The sequence below is a fragment of the Salvelinus fontinalis genome, chromosome 18 (assembly GCF_029448725.1).
Source record: "Salvelinus fontinalis isolate EN_2023a chromosome 18, ASM2944872v1, whole genome shotgun sequence".
NCBI lineage: Eukaryota > Metazoa > Chordata > Actinopteri > Salmoniformes > Salmonidae > Salvelinus > Salvelinus fontinalis.
Window position 1 is genome coordinate 24,903,317 of NC_074682.1, and position 22,527 is coordinate 24,925,843.

Here is a 22,527-nt window from a genome sequence, read left to right on the forward strand (position 1 = left end):
TGTATTGTGTGTGTGTGTATTGTGTGAGTGTGTATTGTGTGAGTGTGCTCCTTGCCAGGAGTCTGTTTGTTCTGAGGCCTCGCCCTGTCTGCCGCTCTTATTCAAAGCATATTTCCCTCCTCGCTCTCTCTCTCTGACACACACCATGGAGCTCTTTCTAAGTCTCAGGAGGAAGGGGTGAAACATTGGTGAGCTGGAGAGAAAGGTGGGGAAGTGGGAGAGTAGGGCCAAGGGAATAGTGGCTACAGCTATGGTGTGGGGCAGGTGTATGAGGCACTTGACTGCACTACGGAACCATCCCTTTACCTCTAGGAATAGCGTGCGTTGAGTAAAACCAGTGGCACATCTGGACAGATAAAGAACATCACGCTGACACAGTCAGACAGTGTAATAAGTATTTTATTGCATTTTATAATGCCATTGTCAATAATTAGTACAGATTACATGCAACTAGACCTACTGTACAGTTGTTTTTATTGTCTGCATGGACAGACACAAGAAGATTCAGGTTACAAATACACAGATATATGTGTGTTTTATACAGCATGAGGAAAAGGGCAGTGACTGGCATTACATGGCCACCCAGGGAAGGGGGAAAGGGCAAAGGTCTCGGTGGCAAAGTCACCTTTTTTTAAACCTCTTTTAGACCATCTTAAAAACCACCGCCTGCTCCAACTTTACCCATTCCCCTGGGTCACACTTTCAAAAAATTAACAAACAGAACAAAATAAAAAGATAAAAGAGAGGTAAACAGAAACTGAAACGAAGTAAAGTTACAGAGAGTCACTGCTGAAAATGTACACACATTCCTAAGATACAACCAGAGGACAGCTGAAGTGGTAGTTCCATTTTTTGGGGGGGCTGTGAAGTTCATAATAACATGGGCAACTGTCCTTTAAGTTCCCTTTTCCTCAACATGACACCTAAGAGCTGTCCAATCATAGAGCAGGGGCGGGGCCAATGAGGTCCCTGGAGTCACTAATGATCCAATAGGAAGAGTGCTCGTCCAAGAGATGATAGCGATGGTGATAGCGAAGAATGGTTTGAGGTATGGGAAGTAGCTTGTGATAGATTAGTGCCTAGGGTTGGTTTGGTTATAGTTGTGGTGGTCTGTTAGCTTGTAAGCCATGGCCACTCACAACACCTTTGGTTATGATTCTAATTGGACAAATGCCATCAGGTGTTTGATTGAGGGCCACGCCCAGTTGTCCTATTGAGTGATTGACCGCTGTAAGTTAAAGGTCATCAGAGGAATGACTGTGGTCAGGGGTCAGGGGTCAGAGGACACATAAAGGACCCACAACATCACCTTTACATTGCTCCATCTTTAAAAGCAAGAGAGGGGCTACATATTTTCTTCAATTATTTTCCTCTTTCTCAATTTTTTTCTGAGGTTTTGGTCCTGTCTTAGAGAAAAGACCTTCTGAGGTATCATCAATACATAATGAAGTCAACTTTTTGTTTTACTCTTGTTTTTCTTTTTCTTTCCTTAAAAATGCAGTACAGAGACAAAATGTATCAAAATAGACCTAGCTAAGATAAATATACAAACAGCTGTTACCTAAACCACTTATCTAACTGTAATTATTTTATTTTTTAGAGATAATACACTTAAAAAATCATCGTCCCAGACGTTTTATGAAGAAAACAAAAAAAGAAAGGAATAACTATTCAACAAAGATACCTGCAGCACTTAATATGATAAATACATACACTTCAGCATTAGCAATACAGTATAGGAATCCAAGCTGGAAGCTTTACAAAAACTAAATTAACAAAAGAGAAAATCAAAAAGAAATAATGGTAAAGAATGCCCTCGAGAGCTAAGCCAAGCGTTAATATACAATAATACACCATAACAGCCAAACCGGAGAAGGAACAGAAGTGTCTATGGCGATCTGTCAACATCATCAACGAATGTCAATCTACATCTTGATAAAACAGCTTGGCTTACAGGTGTACCTTAAAGGATGAGAATTCAAACATCATTTATTTACTGAATGCAGCAGTGCCTCTTTTGTGAGAGTTTGGATCATAACAATAATAATAGTAGTAATCATTCATTCCTTTGTAAGCTGTTATTATTGTCCGTCTCCCAGCAAGCTCTGTGTTTGTCTTTGGATAGTATCTTTAGTTACTCAGAGCCTCTCCTCAGCTGTCTGAACCAAGGGGCCAACAGGGGCCCGGCTCCTAGTGACAGGGGCCACTATTCACCGTGAAGGGCCAGCTCCATGTCACAGGGCTTTAATTCCCAGCTCTGAGGCTTATTGACTGATACTAAGGGCCCTTTCGACTGAACACTGACTACAGCCTGTGAGTGTGTGTGGGTGTGTTTCCTTTATCGCTGCCATCTTAAAGCTGTTCTCTCCATTCATGTGTAGTGCGGGCCACTGGCGTGTGGCGGGCACTACTGTGTGTGGGCCCAATGGCGGGTGCAGGGCACTCATACATTCTGCCCATCATCACTCCTGACAACCAGCTTCCTGCCCCATTGAGTCGCAGCTAACGACCGGACTATCATTGGCTGCCGGCAAAGCCGGCTCATAAATATGCGTGCATACAATTAGAGCACCCAGTTAAGAGGCTGTTCACGGTGTTTTATGATAATGGACAGTACAGAGAGAGCCAATAATACACAGCTGAGAGTAGACCTTTTAAACATGGTGACCACTTCACTCTTCACTCTTAGGAGAACGCACCGGTTCTCTGTGGTTTTAGGAGAGGTAGTCATCTTTAACGGGGTGTAATGTTGTTGTAACGTCTCTTTGTTTTTGCGCTCACGCTCATGAATTTGGAATTCAGATAACCAGACAAGCTTTTCCAGCCCCACTTAATGTGTATTAACAGTAAGCTGTGTTTTGGTATATTTCACTATTATTATTGAGGAAGAATTAAAAAAAAAAAAAAATATTTCTGGTCTCCAGTCTCCCATTGGCTTTTATTGTGAACCATTTTGAAAAGGAGGTAGTGTTATTTTTGGTTTTTACTCTCGGTGTCCCTCTCCCACTTTGTTTGTTATAAATCAGTCTGATGACGTGAAGCATCATAACTCTACTTATACAGGAAACAGTGCTGTTTTACACAGGAAGTCAATACAAAGACTCCTTTATTAAAAAACAAAGAAAATGGTGCAAGAGTTGATTTGACAAAACTGTTCCCAAATTTTGTTTTAGAAAAAATACATAAGTTGACATGTCCCTTGGTGTGTTCCTTTCACATTGGTATGATTTTGTAATTTGTCAGTTGTTCTCTCTTTGCTGTAAATATCACAAATGGTCATAATGGTATGTCTGTTCTGAAAAACCCTCTGTTTGTCTACTGATGTGATGTTTGGAATGACAGCCAGCTTCAAACAGTCTCTATCACAACTACTCACAGACTGGGGATATCAACGTGTTTCTATAGCAATGTGAGAGCATGAAGACAATATAAGAGCGAAACATTATCATTTTGTTCCTATTTATTATAACACCTGTCCTTTTTGGTATTTGTTAAACTGTTGTGTCTGCTAGAGTATACTGTAGGTGAGGAGTAAAGAAAGTACATTAAGTAAACTGTTCACTGCGAGACAATGGGACTTTTGGTCCTTTTCAATCAAACCGGGAGCCGGGTCAAAATATGACATTCTCCTGCATAGCACAAAGGGATGTTTGAATGTATAGAGTTTCACAATGAAAATATTGTTTTGGTTGAGGAAATTAATCAAAACATGCATTATTACAGTGCAATAACAATGTATTTTTTTGTTTTTAACTGTATCCCAGTTAATGGACAACTGACAACAGCCCACTTGTTTTTTTGCTGGCTTCTAGTGTCACATAAAGGGATATAAATGTTGTACTCAAGTGCCTAATGAGGGTAAGATAATTATTTGTCATCTTTAACCCTGAATCCCATCTTAGGCTTGCCTACAGCAGAGCCTGTCATAGGGTTGTGTTTGAAACACAGGTAGCCTGAGCATGGAGAGATAGAGATTTAAATCCTAAGTGCTTTCTTTATTTATCTAAGGAACTGCAAAAGGGTTGTTTGTTAATACTGTTTTTGGTCTTCAACCATAGCATGCCTAATGTTAGTCGTCATTTGCACCAGTTAAACACATGTAAAAAGATTTTAACATCACCAAATTCTATTTAGCATTTTATACTTTGGTTTTTGGAATGGTCAGTACTGTCATGAACAAATTCAACGTAAGAGTTACGATAATACAATAATAATTTAAATGTCAGATGTTTATTGTCTTATGGCCAGTTCTTTAGAGGAAAAACTCAAAAGGGGAAATAAACTACAGGGTTTTTGGTTTTCTACACATTTCTTTGGTTACCTGTAACAAAAATAAAATGGGAGAAAAAGCAGAAAATACATAAAAATAATGTGTTTAAATTTGGTATGGCACTGCAGCGAAGGTAATGCTTTTACGCTCACTGAAAACAAAAGATTTTAAATCTCACGTGCTATTCCTATGAGTTCAACTCACACAGTGAATTGCAGACAGCTTCTATACAGTAACTATAGTAACAATAGAACTTTGAAATGAAACTGAGCAGAGTTGCCACGTTTTGGTGTCCCACACAAAGAATTCCCCCTTACTTCTTTAACATTTTGCACACACTTCCGGGCGGAAATTTGTGGGATGAGGTATTCTCTGACTGCCATAATATATTTTTTCAAGCATTGCTTTGTATCACAGCTGATGTTTCTCAACTAACTACGAGAAGATAAAATAATAAGGATTGAAAGTTAGTTAAAAAGGAATAATACAAATGGATGATAATGTTGGGATTATTGGTGAGTGTTCTCAGGAGCTGAGGCCTTCGATCCTAAGTGCTATTCTCAATCTCCTGCCATCTAAACTGGCAAACCCAGACACACAGAAAGGTATTCATGGTGGGCTGGGGTATGGGGAATTTTGGGACAATACTGCACTTTCTTTGCCACCAATACTAGTTTGGAATGGTTTGAACAAGAACGAGTTAATAAAAACTAAAAACTAAAGAAACAAAGCATTTTTACAAAATACACTTTGAAACAGAATTATATCACCATGGAAATATGAATCCTAAAAATTAATGATAACATCAAAGAAAGAAGGAAGTGAAAAAGCTACCACTTTTTGGATATAAAATGTTTTGTATTCCATAATCATAAACTATTTTAGTCAGATATCTCTGTGTGGATGATCTCTCCTTCCTCCCTCTCTTCTTCTTTCTCTCTCAGGATGACCTGTGCCCATCACTCTATCACTCATGAAGGAGGTGTAAAGCACCAAAGGGTATTTTTTTGGGGGGAAACAATGTCTTCTTTTTTTGTTTGTCATAATGAGTAAAGAGAGTCTTGTCTGGCTTGGGCAGAGAATGGCTAGAGAGTGGGCATAGGGCAGAGAATGGCTAGAGAGTGGGCATAGGGCAGAGAATGGCTAGAGAGTGGGCATAGGGCAGAGAATGGCTAGAGAGTGGGCATAGGGCAGAGAATGGCTAGAGAGTGGGCATAGGGCAGAGAATGGCTAGAAAGTGGGCATAGGGCAGAGAATGGCTAGAGAGTGGGCATAGGGCAGAGAATGGCTAGAGAGTGGGCATAGGGCAGAGAATGGCTAGAGAGTGGGCATAGGGCAGAGAATGGCTAGAGAGTGGGCATAGGGCAGAATCCTGCAATCCAGTCTCCGTCCCACCTATGGATCACTGACTGGTTTGTACACTTGGTTTCTGATGTGTGAGCAGGTGGGGTAATCTTTGAGAAAACCACTGTCCTTCCTTCCATCTCAAAGCCCAGCAGTTTTTTCAGGCAAAATAAGAAAAGAAAAAGCAACTAACATGACCGGAGAAGAGGAGGAGAGTTATACACCTCCTGGTGACTGTTCCAAACAATATATACACATGATCTGATGTGTGTGTATCTCCACACTCTCTCTCACACACCTGTATGTATATTGAAGTGGTGTGGAAATCAAACTACCAGCACTAAAGGACTGTAGGGTGGGTAGACCATCTGTGTGAATCAACAGGGAGAGGAGAGAGGAGAGAGGAGAGGGGACCCTCCCTCAATATCACCACTGAGAGCTGTCTCTCTGACAATACGCTGCTCATCGGGTGAGGGAGGAGGGGGTGAGGAGGAGGGGGTGAGGGAGGAGGGGGTGAGGAGGAGGGGGTGAGGTGGGTGAAAATGTGTGGGAATAAAGCAATGCTCCAGAGTGTTATTTTTGCGTCGGTATGTAACGGAGGTCTAACCCTGTTTGTCAATGTTGTTGGTTTCTTGCTTTATAAAAATTATGATCTTTATCTTTTTTTTAATCTCTATCTTCTTTTTTATGTGGTCATCATTTCGCTTCACTCCAAATGAGCGGGCGGGATTAAACCTCAAAGTCCCGTCCACTGGTTCAACTCATCCAATCCTACTCCAGCTCCTCGGTGGGAAGCTCATCATCCAAATCGCGGTCATCGCGATCGCTAGGAAATGCCATGTTCTGAGTGACAGTTGCCATGAGCGACATGGAGCGGCTGTCCTCCTCGATCTCAGTGGGCTCCTCCTTCACATGGACCTGGTGTCTGAAAGGCAGAGGGACGCGTTAGAGAAAGACAGAGAAAGAGAGAGTGAGTGTGTTTGTTAGAGAGTTTGCGTGTGTGTGTCTTACCCATACTGCTGTGGGCTGAGTGTAGGGCTGCAGCTGCCGTTGCTGTTGACCTGTTCCACAGTGGAGCTGACGTCATCATGACCCATCCCATGCAGCATGTTGAGGCTGGCGGCAGATGAGGGGTTAACCAGGCCCTGGCTGTTCAGTAGAGTTAAACTGCTCTCCGCAAGGGCTGCCTATTACACACACACAGGAACACACAGATTTACATTAAAAGACACTCACATACATCACAATTGACTTCAAGTACTTATGGATCCACAAATAAACTTTGTGAGCAAGAAGAACCCATATATGTATTCAGTAACACAGATGCTTTGACTGGTTAGTCCTGTTGAGTACTTGCTGAGCATTTCGCTGCACCGTTTTAACCTGCTGTAAACTGAGTATGTGACGAATAAACGTTGATTTGATAATCAGTAATGCTGAAGACTAAACCAGTGTTGCCTGGATAACTAACTCTTCAGGATTACCACATACAACCACTAGGGGGCTCTTGCACACTACTCTTCACTGCTCAAGGGTTTAGTGGCGTGTGTGTGTGTGTGTGTGTGTGTGTGTGTGTGTGTGTGTGTGTGTGTGTGTGTGTGTGTGTGTGTGTGTGTGTGTGTGTGTGGTGGGGAGCGGGTGGGTTAGAGGGTAGAGAGAGAGAAAGAGAGTGAAAGTGAGAGAGCATTCATTGCTGGTTGGTTTGCCCAGGGAGTGACTGAAATTGATTTTATAGGACAGGCACAAATTTCATGCAGTGACCTTAACTAACAAATACTTGATGCTATAAGTCATCTGAGTCATAGTCGGATGGAGTAAGGTGTATGTGCACAGTGGTTCTTCCTTTAAAAGTTTGGAGCTTATGCCGCGACCGTTTGTGGTAGATGGTGGCAGATTGTGGTAAATTGCGTCATTCTGGCAACAATGGCTGACACTTAAATAACGTGCCACAGAATTCTGCGGCACCCCGCCAGCTGTGCTGCAGTATGCCACAACTTTTAAAGGAAGAACCACTGTACGTCTGTGTGTGTGTGTTGGGAGGAGTGTTGTGGACGTGTGCACGTGTCACTATCTAGCCTAACTTGCTAACTAGTGTGTGTGTAGGTGTGTACACTAACCTGGTAGCTGGCGTTTAGGGAACCGAAGCCCAGGCCTGAAATCATATTCTTCACCAGAGTAGGACTCCTAGAGAGGAAAGGAGATTAGAATTAAACACATCTCACATATACTGGATAGATGCAGTGAAATGTGTTGTTTTTACAGGGTCAGCCACGGAGCAGCACGAAGCCTAGCGGTTATTAAGAGTGTTGGGCCAGTAACCGAAAGGTTTTTCACCTTGTTGGTTAAGGTATTCGAACCAGCGACCTTTCAGTTACTGGCCCAACACTCTAACCGCTAGGCTACCTGCTGCCCACATATTGAGTGCATGTGTGTAAAGGAGCAGCTGCAGCCAAAAACAACTTACAAATGTAACAAATGCACCCGCTACACACACAAGCATACACACATACTGTAAACAGATGCTGTTAACACACACACACCAGCAGTTCCCAGTCTCTGATATCTGCTGTGCAGGCATGTGTGTGTGTTTGATTGTGTAATATGGCCTGATTTCTCTGGCAGTTGGAAAGAAAATCTTTTTACACATGCTAACAAGCCTCTGTCTTCCGTGTGTGAAGATTTGTTTACACACGCTTCACACTAACAAACCTCTCTCCACCCTGCATCATAGACAGCAGCACAGTAATGGTGTCGACAAATACGTAGAATGGGAAACACACACATGCACACATTTAGACATGAAACACACACATGCACACATTTAGACATGAAACACGCACATGCACACATTTAGATATGAAATGGACACATGCACACATTTAGATATGAAATGGACACATGCACACATTTAGATATGAAACACACACATGCACACATTTAGATATGAAACACACACATGCACACATTTAGACATGAAACACGCACATGCACACATTTAGATATGAAACACACACATGCACACATTTAGATATGAAACACACACATGCACACATTTAGACATGAAACACACACATGCACACATTTAGATATGAAATGGACACATGCACACATTTAGATATGAAACACACACATGCACACATTTAGATATGAAACACACACATGCACACATTTAGATATGAAATGGACACATGCACACATTTAGATATGAAACACACACACTGACAGAGCAGGCCTTTAAATTTGACTCCTGAGTTAACCCCTTGGTAATAATTATGGGTGAACATATCGGAATGTCTAGTTTAACGCCCCGATGTGCAAAACCGCTGTCAAAGCTGACATGCATACCTAAACTCAGCAAAAAAAGAAACGTCCCTTTTTCAGGACCCTGTCTTTCAAAGATAATTCGTAAAAATCCAAATAACTTCACAGATCTTCATTGTAAAGGGTATAAACACTGTTTCCAATGCTTGTTCAATGAACCATAAACAATGAATGAACATGCACCTGTGGAACGGTCGTTAAGACACTAACAGCTTACAGACGGTAGGCAATTAAGGTCACAGTTATGAAAACTTAGGACACTAAAGAGGCCTTTCTACTGACTCTGAAAAACACCAAAAGAAAGATGCCTGGGGTCCCTGCTCATCTGCGTGAACATGCCTTAGGCATGCTGCAAGGAGGCATGAGGACTGCAGATGTGGCCAGGGCAATAAATTGCAATGTCCATACTGTGAGACGCCTAAGACAGCGCTACAGGGAGACAGGATGGACAGCTGATCGTCCTCGCAGTGGCAGACCACGTGTAACAACACCTGCACAGGATCGGTACATCCGAACATCACACCTGCGGGACATGTACAGGATGGCAACGACAACTGCCCGAGTTACACCAGGAACGCACAATCCCTCCATCAGTGCTCAGACTGTCCGCAATAGGTTGAGAGAGGCTGGACTGAGGGCTTGTAGGCCTGTTGTAAGGCAGGTTCTCACCAGACATCACCGCACTATGGGCACAAACCCACCGTCGCTGAACCAGACAGGACTGGTAAAAAGTGCTCTTCACTGACGAGTCGCGGTTTTGTCTCACCAGGGGTGACTTTTGGGATGACACTAACTTTTTGGTTAGTGTGGTGTGTGTGTATGTGTATGTAACCATTATTTAACTAGGCAAGTCAGTTAAGAACAAATTCTTATTTACAATGACGGCCTACCCCGGCCAAACCCGGACGAAGCTGGGCCAATTGTGTGCCACCCTATGGGACTCCCAATCACGGACGGAAGTGATACAGCCTGGATTCGAACCAGGGACTGCAGATACACCTCTTGCACTGAGATGCAGTGCGTCAGACCGCTCCGTCCATGTGTGTGTGTTAACTATTTAACTGTACTAGAATTCTTAAAAGGCCGCTAAAATTTTAAATATCGGTTATCGGTATCGTTTTTTTTGGCAAGGAAAATATCGGATATCGGTAAGGGCCAAAAATGTAATATCGGTTAATCACTAGTAATAATGACACAATTATACATGCCAACACCTATAGCCTCACAGACACATCACCCACACACACACTTATCATCAGAACCAGGGTGGGCAGGCAGGCAGATTCATGTGGGAGATAAATGTGTGTGATGAGAGCCAGGGTGGGCAGGCAGACAGATAAATGTGTGTGATGAGAGCCAGGGTGGGCAGGCAGACAGATAAATGTGTGTGATGAGAACCAGGGTGGGCAGGCAGACAGATAAATGTGTGTGATGACAGCCAGGGTGGGCAGGCAGACAGATACATGTGTGTGATGAGAGCCAGGGTGGGCAGGCAGACAGATAAATGTGTGTGATGAGAGCCAGGGTGGGCAGACAGACAGATAAATGTGTGTGATGAGAGCCAGGGTGGGCAGGCAGGCAGATAAATGTGTGTGATGAGAGCCAGGGTGGGCAGGCAGACAGATACATGTGTGTGATGAGAGCCAGGGTTGGCAGACAGACAGATACATGTGTGTGATGAGAGCCAGGGTGGGCAGACAGACAGATAAATGTGTGTAATGAGAGCCAGGGTGGGCAGGCAGACAGATACATGTGTGTGATGAATTTGTACCCGGTCATCTTTGGCGGTCTTCTCTTTTGGTATTCCACTTCGTCCACCGTCCACACGGCCCCCTTCACGTTCTCCACCCTCACAAAACACTTATGCAGACTCAGGTTGTGGCGCACAGCATTCTGAATGGAGGGAAAGAGAGAGACGAGAGAGGGAGATGGAGACACAGAGGGAGAGAGACGAGAGAGGGAGATAGAGACACAGAGGGAGAGAGACGAGAGAGGGAGATAGAGACACAGAGGGAGAGAGACGAGAGAGGGAGATAGAGACACAGAGGGAGAGAGACGAGAGAGGGAGATAGAGACACAGAGGGAGAGAGACGAGAGAGGGAGATAGAGACACAGAGGGAGAGAGACGAGAGAGGGAGATAGAGACACAGAGGGAGAGAGACGAGAGAGGGAGATAGAGACACAGAGGGAGAGAGACGAGAGAGGGAGATAGAGACACAGAGGGAGAGAGACGAGAGAGGGAGATAGAGACACAGAGGGAGAGAGACGAGAGAGGGAGATAGAGACACAGAGGGAGAGAGAGACGAGAGAGGGAGATAGAGACACAGAGGGAGAGAGAGACACAGAGGGAGAGAGAGACGAGAGAGGGAGATAGAGACACAGAGGGAGAGAGAGACACAGAGGGAGAGAGAGACGAGAGAGGGAGATAGAGACACAGAGGGAGATAGAGACACAGAGGGAGAGAGACGAGAGAGGGAGAGAGACGAGAGAGGGAGATAGGGAGAGAGACGAGAGAGGGAGATAGGGAGAGAGACGAGAGAGGGAGATAGAGACACAGAGGGAGAGAGAGACGAGAGAGGGAGATAGGGAGAGAGACGAGAGAGGGAGATAGAGACACAGAGGGAGAGAGAGACGAGAGAGGGAGATAGAGACACAGAGGGAGAGAGACGAGAGAGGGAGATAGAGACACAGAGGGAGAGAGACGAGAGAGGGAGATAGAGACACAGAGGGAGAGAGACGAGAGAGGGAGATAGAGACACAGAGGGAGAGAGACGAGAGAGGGAGATAGAGACACAGAGGGAGAGAGAAGGAGATCATTTGCTTTCATAAGCATGTAGAGAGCCTGCCTGAAAAGAGAACCTTGTAACGGTTATTTGAAGTTGTTCTGAACAGAATCAAATATGACAGAAACATGTTCAGACAAAGAAGTCAACTAATGGCTCCTGCACAGGAACATGGCAGAGACACACACACTAAACACAGGAGCATGGCAGAGACACACACACTAAACACAGGAGCATGGCAGACACACACACTAAACACAGGAACATGGCAGAGACACACACACTAAACACAGGAGCATGGCAGAGACACACACACTAAACACAGGAGCATGGCAGAGACACACACACACACACTAAACACAGGAGCATGGCAGAGACACACACACACTAAACACAGGAGCATGGCAGAGACACACACACACTAAACACAGGAGCATGGCAGACACACACACTAAACACAGGAACATGGCAGATACACACACACACACTAAACACAGGAGAATGGCAGAGACACACACACTAAACACAGGAGAATGGCAGAGACACACACACTAAACACAGGAACATGGCAGAGACACACACACTAAACACAGGAGAATGGCAGAGACATACACACTAAACACAGGAGCATGGCAGAGACACACACACTAAACACAGGAGCATGGCAGAGACACACACACACTAAACACAGGAACATGGCAGAGACACACACACTAAACACAGGAACATGGCAGAGACACACACACTAAACACAGGAGAATGGCAGAGACACACACACTAAACACAGGAGCATGGCAGAGACACACACACTAAACACAGGAGCATGGTAGAGACACACACACTAAACACAGGAGAATGGCAGAGACACACACACACTAAACACAGGAGCATGGCAGAGACACACACACTAAACACAGGAGAATGGCAGAGACACACACACTAAACACAGGAGCATGGCAGAGACACACACACTAAACACAGGAGAATGGCAGAGACACACACACTAAACACAGGAGCATGGCAGAGACACACACACACTAAACACATGAGCATGGCAGAGACACACACACTAAACACAGGAGCATGGCAGAGACACACACACTAAACACAGGAGCATGGCAGAGACACACACACACACTAAACACAGGAGCATGGCAGAGACACACACACTAAACACAGGAGCATGGCAGAGACACAAACACTAAACACAGGAGCATGGTAGAGACACACACACTAAACACAGGAGCATGGCAGAGACACACACACTAAACACAGGAGCATGGTAGAGACACACACACTAAACACAGGAGCATGGCAGAGACACACACACTAAACACAGGAGCATGGCAGAGACACACACACACTAAACACATGAGCATGGCAGAGACACACACACTAAACACAGGAGCATGACAGAGACACACACACTAAACACAGGAGCATGACAGAGACACACACACACTAAACACATGAGCATGGCAGAGACACACACACTAAACACATGAGCATGGCAGAGACACACACACTAAACACAGGAGCATGGCAGAGACACAAACACTAAACACAGGAGCATGGTAGAGACACACACACTAAACACAGGAGCATGGCAGAGACACACACACTAAACACAGGAGCATGGTAGAGACACACACACTAAACACAGGAGCATGGTAGAGACACACACACTAAACACAGGAGCATGGCAGAGACACACACACTAAACACAGGAGCATGGCAGAGACACACACACTAAACACAGGAGCATGGCAGAGACACACACACTAAACACAGGAGCATGGCAGAGACACACACACTAAACACAGGAGCATGGTAGAGACACACACACTAAACACAGGAGCATGGCAGAGACACACACACTAAACACAGGAGCATGGCAGAGACACACACACTAAACACAGGAGCATGGTAGAGACACACACACACACTAAACACAGGAGCATGGTAGAGACACACACACTAAACACAGGAGCATGGCAGAGACACACACACTAAACACAGGAGCATGGCAGAGACACAAACACTAAACACAGGAGCATGGCAGACACACACACTAAACACAGGAGCATGACAGAGACACACACACACACTAAACACAGGAACATGGCAGAGACACACACACTAAACACAGGAGCATGACAGAGACACACACACACACTAAACACAGGAGCATGGCAGAGACACACACACACAATAAACACAGGAGCATGGTAGAGACACACACACTAAACACAGGAGCATGGTAGAGACACACACACTAAACACAGGAGCATGGCAGAGACACACACACTAAACACAGGAGCATGGCAGAGACACACACACTAAACACAGGAGCATGGTAGAGACACACACACTAAACACAGGAGAATGGCAGAGACACACACACTAAACACAGGAGCATGGCAGAGACACACACACTAAACACAGGAGCATGGCAGAGACACACACACACTAAACACAGGAGCATGGCAGAGACACACACACTAAACACAGGAGCATGGTAGAGACACACACACTAAACACAGGAGCATGGCAGAGACACACACACTAAACACAGGAGCATGGCAGAGACACACACACTAAACACAGGAGCATGGTAGAGACACACACACACACTAAACACAGGAGCATGGTAGAGACACACACACTAAACACAGGAGCATGGCAGAGACACACACACTAAAAACAGGAGCATGGCAGAGACACACACACTAAACACAGGAGCATGGCAGAGACACACACACTAAACACAGGAGCATGGCAGAGACACACACACTAAACACAGGAGCATGGTAGAGACACACACACTAAACACAGGAGCATGGTAGAGACACACACACACACTAAACACAGGAGCATGGCAGAGACACACACACTAAACACAGGAGCATGGTAGAGACACACACACTAAACACAGGAGCATGGCAGAGACACACACACTAAACACAGGTACATGGCAGAGACACACACACTAAACACAGGAGCATGGCAGAGATACACACACACACTAAACACAGGAGAATGGCAGAGACACACACACTAAACACAGGAGCATGGCAGAGACACACACACTAAACACAGGAGCATGACAGAGACACACACACACACACTAAACACAGGAACATGGCAGAGACACACACACTAAACACAGGAGCATGACAGAGACACACACACACACTAAACACAGGAGCATGGCAGAGACACACACACACACTAAACACAGGAGCATGGTAGAGACACACACACTAAACACAGGAGCATGGTAGAGACACACACACTAAACACAGGAGCATGGCAGAGACACACACACTAAACACAGGAGCATGGCAGAGACACACACACACACTAAACACAGGAGCATGGCAGAGACACACACACAAACTAAACACAGGAGCATGGTAGAGACACACACACTAAACACAGGAGCATGGTAGAGACACACACACTAAACACAGGAGCATGGCAGAGACACACACACTAAACACAGGAGCATGGCAGAGACACACACACACACTAAACACAGGAGCATGGCAGAGACACACACACTAAACACAGGAGCATGGCAGAGACACACACACACACTAAACACAGGAGCATGGCAGACACACACACTAAACACAGGAGCATGGTAGAGACACAAACACTAAACACAGGAGCATGGCAGAGACACACACACTAAACACAGGAGCATGGTAGAGACACACACACTAAACACAGGAGCATGACAGAGACACACACACTAAACACAGGAGAATGACAGAGACACACACACTAAACACAGGAGCATGGTAGAGACACACACACTAAACACAGGAGCATGGCAGAGACACACACACTAAACACAGGAGCATGACAGAGACACACACACTAAACACAGGAGCATGGCAGAGACACACACACTAAACACAGGAGCATGGCAGAGACACACACACTAAACACAGGAGCATGGTAGAGACACACACACTAAACACAGGAGCATGGCAGAGACACACACACTAAACACAGGAGCATGGTAGAGACACACACACACACTAAACACAGGAGCACGACAGAGACACACACACTAAACACAGGAGCATGGTAGAGACACACACACACACTAAACACAGGAGCATGGCAGAGACACACACACTAAACACAGGAGCATGACAGAGACACACACACTAAACACAGGAGCATGGCAGAGACACACACACTAAACACAGGTACATGGCAGAGACACACACACTAAACACAGGAGCATGGTAGAGACACACACACACACTAAACACAGGAGCACGACAGAGACACACACACTAAACACAGGAGCATGACAGAGACACACACACACACTAAACACAGGAGCATGGCAGAGACACACACACACACTAAACACAGGAGCATGGTAGAGACACACACACTAAACACAGGAGCATGGTAGAGACACACACACTAAACACAGGAGCATGGCAGAGACACACACACTAAACACAGGAGCATGGCAGAGACACACACACACACTAAACACAGGAGCATGGCAGAGACACACACACACACTAAACACAGGAGCATGGTAGAGACACACACACTAAACACAGGAGCATGGTAGAGACACACACACTAAACACAGGAGCATGGCAGAGACACACACACTAAACACAGGAGCATGGCAGAGACACACACACACACTAAACACAGGAGCATGGCAGAGACACACACACTAAACACAGGAGCATGGCAGAGACACACACACACACTAAACACAGGAGCATGGCAGACACACACACTAAACACAGGAGCATGGTAGAGACACAAACACTAAACACAGGAGCATGGTAGAGACACACACACTAAACACAGGAGCATGGTAGAGACACACACACACTAAACACAGGAGCATGACAGAGACACACACACTAAACACAGGAGAATGACAGAGACACACACACTAAACACAGGAGCATGGTAGAGACACACACACTAAACACAGGAGCATGACAGAGACACACACACTAAACACAGGAGCATGGTAGAGACACACACACTAAACACAGGAGCATGACAGAGACACACACACTAAACACAGGAGAATGACAGAGACACACACACTAAACACAGGAGCATGGTAGAGACACACACACTAAACACAGGAGCATGGCAGAGACACACACACTAAACACAGGAACATGACAGAGACACACACACTAAACACAGGAGAATGACAGAGACACACACACTAAACACAGGAGCATGGCAGAGACACACACACTAAACACAGGAGCATGGCAGAGACACACACACTAAACACAGGAGCATGGCAGAGACACACACACTAAACACAGGAGCATGGTAGAGACACACACACTAAACACAGGAGCATGGCAGAGACACACACACTAAACACAGGAGCATGGTAGAGACACACACACACACTAAACACAGGAGCACGACAGAGACACACACACTAAACACAGGAGCATGGTAGAGACACACACACACACTAAACACAGGAGCATGGCAGAGACACACACACTAAACACAGGAGCATGACAGAGACACACACACTAAACACAGGAGCATGGTAGAGACACACACACTAAACACAGGAGAATGACAGAAACACACACACTAAACACAGGAGCATTGTAGAGACACACACACTAAACACAGGAGCATGGTAGAGACACACACACTAAACACAGGAGCATGGTAGAGACACACACACACTAAACACAGGAGCATGGCAGAGACACACACACTAAACACAGGAGAATGGCAGAGACACACACATTAAACACAGGAGCATGGCAGAGACACACACACACACTAAACACAGGAGAATGGCAGAGACACACACACACACTAAACACAGGAGAATGGCAGAGACACACACACTAAACACAGGAGAATGGCAGAGACACACACACACACTAAACACAGGAGAATGGCAGAGACACACACACTAAACACAGGAGCATGGCAGAGACACACACACACTAAACACATGAGCATGGTAGAGACACACACACTAAACACAGGAGAATGGTAGAGACACACACACTAAACACAGGAGCATGGCAGAGACACACACACTAAACACAGGAGCATGGTAGAGACACACACACTAAACACAGGAGCATGGTAGAGACACACACACTAAACACAGGAGCATGGTAGAGACACACACACTAAACACAGGAGCATGGCAGAGACACACACACTAAACACAGGAGCATGGCAGAGACACACACACTAAACACAGGAGCATGGCAGAGACACACACACACTAAACACAGGAGCATGGCAGAGACACACACACACTAAACACAGGAGCATGGTAGAGACACACACACTAAACACAGGAGCATGGTAGAGACACACACACACACACTAAACACAGGAGCATGGCAGACACACACACTAAACACAGGAGCATGGCAGAGACACACACACTAAACACAGGAGCATGGCAGAGACACACACACTAAACACAGGAGCATGGCAGAGACACACACACACTAAACACAGGAGCATGGTAGAGACACACACACACTAAACACAGGAGCATGACAGAGACACACACACTAAACACAGGAGCATGGCAGAGACACACACACACTAAACACAGGAGCATGGCAGAGACACACACACACTAAACACAGGAGCATGACAGAGACACACACACTAAACACAGGAGCATGGTAGAGACACACACACTAAACACAGGAGCATGACAGAGACACAAACACTAAACACAGGAGCATGGTAGAGACACACACACTAAACACAGGAGCATGACAGAGACACACACACTAAACACAGGTACATGACAGAGACACACACACTAAACACAGGAGCATGGCAGAGACACACACACTAAACACAGGAGCATGGTAGAGACACACACACTAAACACAGGAGCATGGCAGAGACACACACACTAAACACAGGAGCATGACAGAGACACACACACTAAACACAGGAGCATGGTAGAGACACACACACACACTAAACACAGGAGCATGGCAGAGACACACACACTAAACACAGGAGCATGGTAGAGACACACACACTAAACACAGGAGCATGACAGAGACACACACACTAAACACAGGAGCATGGCAGAGACACACACACACTAAACACAGGAGCATGGCAGAGACACACACACACTAAACACAGGAGCATGACAGAGACACACACACTAAACACAGGAGCATGGTAGAGACACACACACTAAACACAGGAGCATGACAGAGACACAAACACTAAACACAGGAGCATGGTAGAGACACACACACTAAACACAGGAGCATGACAGAGACACACACACTAAACACAGGTACATGACAGAGACACACACACTAAACACAGGAGCATGGCAGAGACACACACACTAAACACAGGAGCATGGTAGAGACACACACACTAAACACAGGAGCATGGCAGAGACACACACACTAAACACAGGAGCATGGCAGAGACACACACACTAAACACAGGAGCATGGCAGAGACACACACACTAAACACAGGAGCATGGTAGAGACACACACACTAAACACAGGAGCATGGCAGAGACACACACACTAAACACAGGAGCATGGTAGAGACACACACACACACTAAACACAGGAGCACGACAGAGACACACACACTAAACACAGGAGCATGGTAGAGACACACACACACACTAAACACAGGAGCATGGCAGAGACACACACACTAAACACAGGAGCATGACAGAGACACACACACTAAACACAGGAGCATGGTAGAGACACACACACTAAACACAGGAGAATGACAGAAACACACACACTAAACACAGGAGCATTGTAGAGACACACACACTAAACACAGGAGCATGGTAGAGACACACACACTAAACACAGGAGCATGGTAGAGACACACACACACTAAACACAGGAGCATGGCAGAGACACACACACTAAACACAGGAGAATGGCAGAGACACACACATTAAACACAGGAGCATGGCAGAGACACACACACACACTAAACACAGGAGAATGGCAGAGACACACACACACACTAAACACAGGAGAATGGCAGAGACACACACACTAAACACAGGAGAATGGCAGAGACACACACACACACTAAACACAGGAGAATGGCAGAGACACACACACTAAACACAGGAGCATGGCAGAGACACACACACACTAAACACATGAGCATGGTAGAGACACACACACTAAACACAGGAGAATGGTAGAGACACACACACTAAACACAGGAGCATGGCAGAGACACACACACTAAACACAGGAGCATGGTAGAGACACACACACTAAACACAGGAGCATGGTAGAGACACACACACTAAACACAGGAGCATGGTAGAGACACACACACTAAACACAGGAGCATGGCAGAGACACACACACTAAACACAGGAGCATGGCAGAGACACACACACTAAACACAGGAGCATGGCAGAGACACACACACACTAAACACAGGAGCATGGCAGAGACACACACACACTAAACACAGGAGCATGGTAGAGACACACACACTAAACACAGGAGCATGGTAGAGACACACACACACACACTAAACACAGGAGCATGGCAGACACACACACTAAACACAGGAGCATGGCAGAGACACACACACTAAACACAGGAGCATGGCAGAGACACACACACTAAACACAGGAGCATGGCAGAGACACACACACACTAAACACAGGAGCATGGTAGAGACACACACACACTAAACACAGGAGCATGACAGAGACACACACACTAAACACAGGAGCATGGCAGAGACACACACACACTAAACACAGGAGCATGGCAGAGACACACACACACTAAACACAGGAGCATGACAGAGACACACACACTAAACACAGGAGCATGGTAGAGACACACACACTAAACACAGGAGCATGACAGAGACACAAACACTAAACACAGGAGCATGGTAGAGACACACACACTAAACACAGGAGCATGACAGAGACACACACACTAAACACAGGTACATGACAGAGACACACACACTAAACACAGGAGCATGGCAGAGACACACACACTAAACACAGGAGCATGGTAGAGACACACACACTAAACACAGGAGCATGGCAGAGACACACACACTAAACACAGGAGCATGACAGAGACACACACACTAAACACAGGAGCATGGTAGAGACACACACACACACTAAACACAGGAGCATGGCAGAGACACACACACTAAACACAGGAGCATGGTAGAGACACACACACTAAACACAGGAGCATGACAGAGACACACACACTAAACACAGGAGCATGGCAGAGACACACACACACTAAACACAGGAGCATGGCAGAGACACACACACACTAAACACAGGAGCATGACAGAGACACACACACTAAACACAGGAGCATGGTAGAGACACACACACTAAACACAGGAGCATGACAGAGACACAAACACTAAACACAGGAGCATGGTAGAGACACACACACTAAACACAGGAGCATGACAGAGACACACACACTAAACACAGGTACATGACAGAGACACACACACTAAACACAGGAGCATGGCAGAGACACACACACTAAACACAGGAGCATGGTAGAGACACACACACTAAACACAAGAGCATGGCAGAGACACACACACTAAACACAGGAGCATGACAGAGACACACACACTAAACACAGGAGCATGGTAGAGACACACACACACACTAAACACAGGAGCATGGCAGAGACACACACACTAAACACAGGAGCATGGTAGAGACACACACACTAAACACAGGAGCATGGCAGAGACACACACACTAAACACAGGAGCATGGCAGAGACACACACACTAAACACAGGAGCATGACAGAGACACACACACTAAACACAGGAGCATGGCAGAGACACACACACTAAACACAGGAGCATGGTAGAGACACACACACACACTAAACACAGGAGAATGGCAGAGACACACACACTAAACACAGGAGCACGACAGAGACACACACACTAAACACAGGAGCATGGTAGAGACACACACACACACACACTAAACACAGGAGCATGGCAGAGACACACACACTAAACACAGGAGCATGACAGAGACACACACACTAAACACAGGAGCATGGTAGAGACACACACACTAAACACAGGAGCATGACAGAGACACACACACTAAACACAGGAGAATGACAGAGACACACACACTAAACACAGGAGCATGGTAGAGACACACACACTAAACACAGGAGCATGGTAGAGACACACACACTAAACACAGGAGCATGGTAGAGACACACACACACTAAACACAGGAGCATGGCAGAGACACACACACTAAACACAGGAGCATGGCAGAGACACACACACTAAACACAGGAGCATGGCAGAGACACACACACACACTAAACACAGGAGAATGGCAGAGACACACACACTAAACACAGGAGCATGGTAGAGACACACACACACTAAACACAGGAGCATGACAGAGACACACACACTAAACACATGAGCATGGCAGAGACACACACACTAAACACAGGAGCATGGTAGAGACACACACACACACACTAAACACAGGAGCATGACAGAGACACACACACTAAACACAGGAGCATGGTAGAGACACACACACACACTAAACACAGGAGCATGGCAGAGACACACACACTAAACACAGGAGCATGGCAGAGACACACACACTAAACACAGGAGCATGACAGAGACACACACACTAAACACAGGAGCATGGTAGAGACACACACACTAAACACAGGAGAATGGTAGAGACACACACACTAAAC

General features: G+C 45.8%; 1 protein-coding gene across 6 annotated transcripts in view; it reads right to left on the reverse strand.

Moving 5' to 3' along the window:
* Window positions 1-381: 381 nt before the first annotated feature.
* Window positions 382-22,527, reverse strand: part of LOC129815194 (forkhead box protein P4-like) — a 202,600-nt gene continuing 180,454 nt past the window's right edge. For all 6 annotated transcript variants that reach the window (XM_055868702.1, XM_055868706.1, XM_055868705.1 and 3 more), the window contains exons 15-18: window positions 10,707-10,828; window positions 7,732-7,798; window positions 6,626-6,801; window positions 382-6,539 (exon numbers count right to left, since the gene is read on the reverse strand). In XM_055868702.1, coding sequence (XP_055724677.1) covers window positions 6,386-6,539; window positions 6,626-6,801; window positions 7,732-7,798; window positions 10,707-10,828 — 519 coding nt within the window. In that variant the 3' untranslated portion in view covers window positions 382-6,385. The remainder of the gene's footprint in view (window positions 6,540-6,625; window positions 6,802-7,731; window positions 7,799-10,706; window positions 10,829-22,527) is intronic.